The 5,514-nt window shown below is 37.6% G+C and overlaps 1 protein-coding gene across 1 annotated transcript in view; it reads right to left on the reverse strand.

The window, feature by feature from the left end:
• Positions 1-15: 15 nt before the first annotated feature.
• Positions 16-5,514, reverse strand: part of LOC107037767 (zinc finger protein 260) — a 5,802-nt gene continuing 303 nt past the window's right edge. Inside the window, exons 2-4 of the mRNA XM_015256504.2 lie at positions 3,265-3,458; positions 3,064-3,204; positions 16-1,445 (exon numbers count right to left, since the gene is read on the reverse strand). Coding sequence (XP_015111990.1) covers positions 252-1,445; positions 3,064-3,204; positions 3,265-3,411 — 1,482 coding nt within the window. The 5' untranslated portion in view covers positions 3,412-3,458 and the 3' untranslated portion in view covers positions 16-251. The remainder of the gene's footprint in view (positions 1,446-3,063; positions 3,205-3,264; positions 3,459-5,514) is intronic.

Consider the following 5,514-nt stretch of genomic DNA (forward strand, 5'->3'; position numbering starts at 1 on the left):
GGGGGGGGGGGGGGGGGTTGAATTTTGTGACGTAATATAGCAAGGTGTCCCCACCTTTGCGCCGATCTTGTGATGGGGGAAAGGGGAAAGTCTAAAATATCCAAAAAACACGTGACGTAATATTTGAATGGTCCCATTCCAATAAACAGAAAAATGGGAATTGGTCGGGAAGTTATTGGTTCGACCTGTAATGGATCACACCCACTTCAACCCACCCGCAATGGGGCCAACAAATCAATCGAATTGTTGGATCACCATTTCATGATCCCACCCTCCCCGAGACCCTCAAGCCCCCCTCCCCCCTCTCCAAAACTCCTCCCCTGAGCCTTGCACTTTTTCTCATGCACAAAAAGGCTCCCGGAGTGACTGTACCCAGTGCCACACATCTTACAGATATAAGGCTTCTCCCCAGTATGGGTGAACCTATGCTCCTTCAAATACTTGAGTCTTTTGAAGCTCTTCCCACACGTCTTGCAGTGATAATTCGCCTCCCCAGTGTGCGTCGTGATGTGCGCCTTCAAAGTACAGGACTTTGCAAATGCAGCGGAGCAGAAATGACAGACGAAGGGCCTCACCCCCGTGTGGGTCCTCTCGTGGTTGATGCAGTTGGACTTGGACGCGAACCCTCGATTGCAGAATTTACAGACGTACGGTTTGTCCCCTGTGTGGGTCCTCATGTGGAACGTCAGCCCAGTCTTCTGCCTGAAGGTTTTGCTGCAGATGTGGCACAGGAATCTCCTGAAGTCAGGATTTTTCAGGGCCTCGTGGGTTTTCTGGTGCCTCTGGAGCTTGAGTTCGGTTCTGAAGGTCTTGCTGCAGGTCTCGCACTTGTGCTCCTGGTCCTCGAGACCCTCTGGGGACTTCGAGTGGAGTTTCGTGTTGTGATTGATGAGGGACTTCTTGGTTTTGAAGGATTGGGAGCAGGAGGCGCAGGTGAATTTTCTTTCCGAGGGGATTTCAAGGGCTTTGGGGGGGGAGGAATTAATCTCGAGGGGCTGGTGACTCTTCAGAATTATCTCCAGAGGTTCTGAGGGTTTTTGAAAGGAATTCAAGGGCTTGGAGAGTTGACTCTGGTTTTGGAGGCAATCGACCTCGATGAGGGGGAGTTTCTCATGGGGGTTCAAGTGTTTAATTAGGTTGAGGCGTCCCTGGAAGGTCTTTTCGGAGATTTGAGAGGGGAAGGAGGGCTGGTAAGGGTCCGGAGGTTTTGCACCTGGGGATGAGGGTTTGGAGTGGTCTAGGGGAGTTGCGGAATTCTTCTGGACGGTGTCAGGGGTTTCAGATGTGGGGGAAGGGGAAAGGGGTTGAAGATTTTCTGAGGGCTGTGGAGGGATTTTTTCGAGGTGAGGCCCTTCGTTTTTTATGGTGATGGAGTCATCAGTTTCTAGGATTTTTAGGGGGTTTGAGAAGTCATTGTTTGAGAGGTTTTGGTGAAAAGCAGGATCCTGTCGGAAAAAAACGAAGGTGAGAATTTTTTCATGTGAAGTTTTGTGAAGAATTGCGAAACTAATTTCAGTTGGTGGATTATAATGGATATTTGTTGATATATTTGAGTAATGATAAAATTTGAGGAAATTTCAGAACGCATTTCTTTGTAATTTCTTCAGCTAAAAAAAGCTTTCTGATTTTCTTTTAAGGATATCCAAGTATCTTTTACAGTTTGGTACAGACCTAACTATAGATTCAACGATTTTCAATCATCAAGTTTGTCGATTAAATTGCGCTAGAAAAATTTGAAAAAATTGTGAATATGCTGCGTTACCCAAATTACATTTTAGGGTATTTGTGTACGATACGGACCCTTTTTCGTATGAAAAAATGCTATAGGATTTCCTATCGGATATCATATAGGACTTCCTATAGGAAATCCTATAGGAAATCCTATAGGATTTTTTCATACGTGATTCTTAATATAAATTTTATATTTGGGGATTTTTGGGATCCTATGCCTTACCATGTTCGTAAATTTATAGAATAACTATACTTAATATAATTTAAAAAATTAATTGCTTTTAATTGGAGGAAGGGGGTGAAATGGGAGGTCCTGAACATCCTTGTCATTATTCGTGATGTACCAAAGAGTTTTAAATTCACAGTTGGCTACCCAGTCCCAATATTGAGAGAACATGTAAATCGTCTAGCAGGGTACCACTTTGTACGCAAACACCCATTTTGCACAGAATTATTATTTTTTTGACATTCGTTCTTTATAAATCAATGATTAAAATTAGTTAAATTTTCGGAAACCTTATTTTTTTAGACATGAAATGGATTTCTGGTAAAATTCTGAACATTAATAAATTTGTTACGAATCCGAACAAATGATTTTTATGGTGGAAAATTTATTGTTTATAGATTATTTATAGAAAATGCTCGCAATTTAAAAAAATTGTAATTTTCAAATTATTTATTCAATCTTTCTCCAAAACTAAACTTTCTAGTTTTTGTTTAGATTTTTAAAACGTTTTCTAACGGTTCAGTATCGAGATTCAAATTCAGACCTAAAAAAATTAAACAATAAGAGATTGAAATAAAGAGTAAGAGCGGCTTGTGTAGATGTGAAACAAAGAAAACTTTTGTAACATCAAGGAAATGAATTGAATTGAGTTTAAATAATAAATGCATTATAAAATGTCCGGAAAGTTAGGGTCAAATGGGGCTCAAATGAAAGCTCTGATGTTGGACAACAAAAGTAGAAAAGCATTTCACTGGAAAAAACCCTCATGGAAAAATAGATAAAAAATATATGTAATATAGGCCAATTTAACATTATCTTCGAATATATATAAAATTAATATACAATATAAACTTATATATTTTTCATATATATTTTATAATTTTTATATATAAATTAGGCCAATTCCATATATGAAATCTATAATTTTCAGAATATATATTTTTCCGTATGGGAAAATAGCCATGATACTTGGATATCCTTAAAAACACTCGTTCTCAAGATGAACGCATAATTAATGGAATGGAATTGTTCAATTTTTTTGGCGATGTATCACATCTGTAGATTATCATTTTTAAATAATCCCTGAGTGAATAATAAATGCATACTCTTTCGCCGGGAGACTTCCTCAGGAGTTTCCTGAGCTTCTTATCCGCCTCTTGACAGTGTTCCCAGAGACTGTGAGCCACATTAAGCTTCAAAATGCACTTGGAACAAATTCTCTGAGGCAATCCGTCAGTTCTAAACACCTGAAATTGCATACCAAAACTCAGTAAACATGTTTTGACACTGAAGTTTGATGAACTGACCTCAATGCCCCCATGGAGCTCCAATATCCTCCACAATTGCACTCCCTTGGAATTAATTTCATTTTCACCCCCAAAAATGGATGCATTCTCTCTGTCATCACTTAAGCAAGCTCTACAGACTTTATCTATGTCATGGAACTGCTCCATAGTTCTCAGCTTTATTTCCAATCGTTAATATCGTTTTGTGATCAGGTCTGTAGCATAAAGAGATGAGAATGGATTATTACAAATTTTATTTCTATAATTTTGAAAATATCTTCGATACTAGCCGGTTCTGGAAATGTCAGAACGCTTTTTTTGTAGCCCATGAAATGTTCCACAGAAAATTCTTGTGACATTTTTCTCTAAATCCACTAGTTCCAGACATATTTACAAAAGAGCGAGTAAAATGTTTGCGTTTTGCGGTTCCAGATAAATCTACGAAATAGTAGTAGTAGTAGTTTTAGGTGAAAACGCTGAAATCCTCTATGAGATCCACGCCAAATCAGTGGGCAGACAAATCGATGCTGCGGATTTTCGTCTCAATTATTCTCTGAAAAAATGGCGATTACACGAAAATTTTGAAAAAAACAACTTTCAAGCTATCAAATCGCCCTTCGGCACACTCAAAGAATGTGAAAAAACCTTCAAAATGGGATGTCATACATAACATTATCTTCAGTTTGCAGGAATATTGAGACCAATTTGGAATTTAAAAAAAATAAATCAAAAATAGCCATTTTCAAAAAGTCATAACTCCCTCAAATATCAATATTATTCATTTTTTTCAAAATTTTTGTCTAATCGTCATCTTTTCATAAAAAAATTGAGACGAAAAATCCCAAGATCGACTTTTTGGGTCTGCTGAGTTGGCGGGGATCTGCCCCTATAAAGAAGTCCTTAAATATTTTTCTCTAAATCCCCTCATTCCAAAGATATTTGTAAAATGCACGGATTAAAAAATAATAATTTGCAAGTGTGTATTTATATAGAGTGTGAGTTTGGCATGCGAGAGATCGAGGTTCGCTTCCTGGTTGGGGCGCCCGAATTTGTGATACTCTCAATCTCACAGTTTTATTGTCTAGTCGAGCGGGAGTCTCGCAAGAAGACGACTGTACCTGGGTAGGTTTTTCCCTCAAGTGGGGTTTTCCCACTTCCCTTGCCCTGCGGTGAAAGCGTTACACGAGCTTGCCAGTGGGAAGGGAAGAAATCGTAAAATTCCGAGGGTATACGAGAAAGAGAAAAAATTACAAATATTCTTAAAATTAGTAATTTTAGGTGAAAAAGTAAAACAAACAGGAGGCCGAGCCTTTCTGTCAGAAGACATGTGACCGTTACGTAATGCGTTATTTGTCTTTTTCATTTTTTATTTCTACCAATCCCATTGGTAGTAAGCCTCCAAATGAATCCGTAGAAATTTTATTTTCTAATGAAAATTTTTTTTTTTTTAATCTGATGAAATAGGAAGCATCAAGACGAATATTTTCAAAAAAAATTGAAATAGTTTTAATAGGTTTCTTGAGATATTGAACAATACAGTTTTATACAGAAGATCGAATATCTAACTGATTTCAACTTCCTATCTCAATTTTTTCAAGCGTTATCGTGTTCACGTCAATTTTATTACAAAAATGAAAAATGTCAATTACTGAGTGACTCGCAATAGTTAGCTCGGCAAATGATGGTCCAATTTGATAGATATTACCATAAGGGATATTTTGACGCCAAAAAGTTAATTTGATTCATTTGATTCATTTGAGTATTTTCGAAATATTGAGAGAAGAAAAATTTTTCGGAATCGCTGTATCTCAAAAACTACTGGACCGATTGAGCTGAAATTTTGCCCAGATGTGCTCCCAAAGAATAGTAATTATGAGCCAGAATTTCAGATTTTTATCTACCACTTGAGACTGTTTTTTGTTAAAAATTATGAAAAGATTCCCAGAATTTTGTATGTACATACGGACACACACACAGACATGCTCCAAAAATATCTATCTCGACGTTTCATGACATTCTAAGTCATTTCCAAGCAAAATTGTAGAATCGAAAAATTGGCCGATTACAAATAAGCTTCTAGTCGGAAGCAAAGAAAACATTTTTATTGCATAACATTTTCTATCCTCTAAAATTCTCCACAAAAACAATTTCTCCTCCAAAGATATCTATAGAACAATAACCTACAATACGTAAATTCGGAATCCTCCCACTCTACCCCTTCGCACCAAAATTCCATGATTTCCCCCTCATCCCTTATTACCCCCCCCCCCC

This window comes from Diachasma alloeum, unplaced genomic scaffold, assembly GCF_001412515.2.
Source record: "Diachasma alloeum isolate Michigan unplaced genomic scaffold, Dall2.0 Dall_scaffold_00270, whole genome shotgun sequence".
Lineage (NCBI taxonomy): Eukaryota > Metazoa > Arthropoda > Insecta > Hymenoptera > Braconidae > Diachasma > Diachasma alloeum.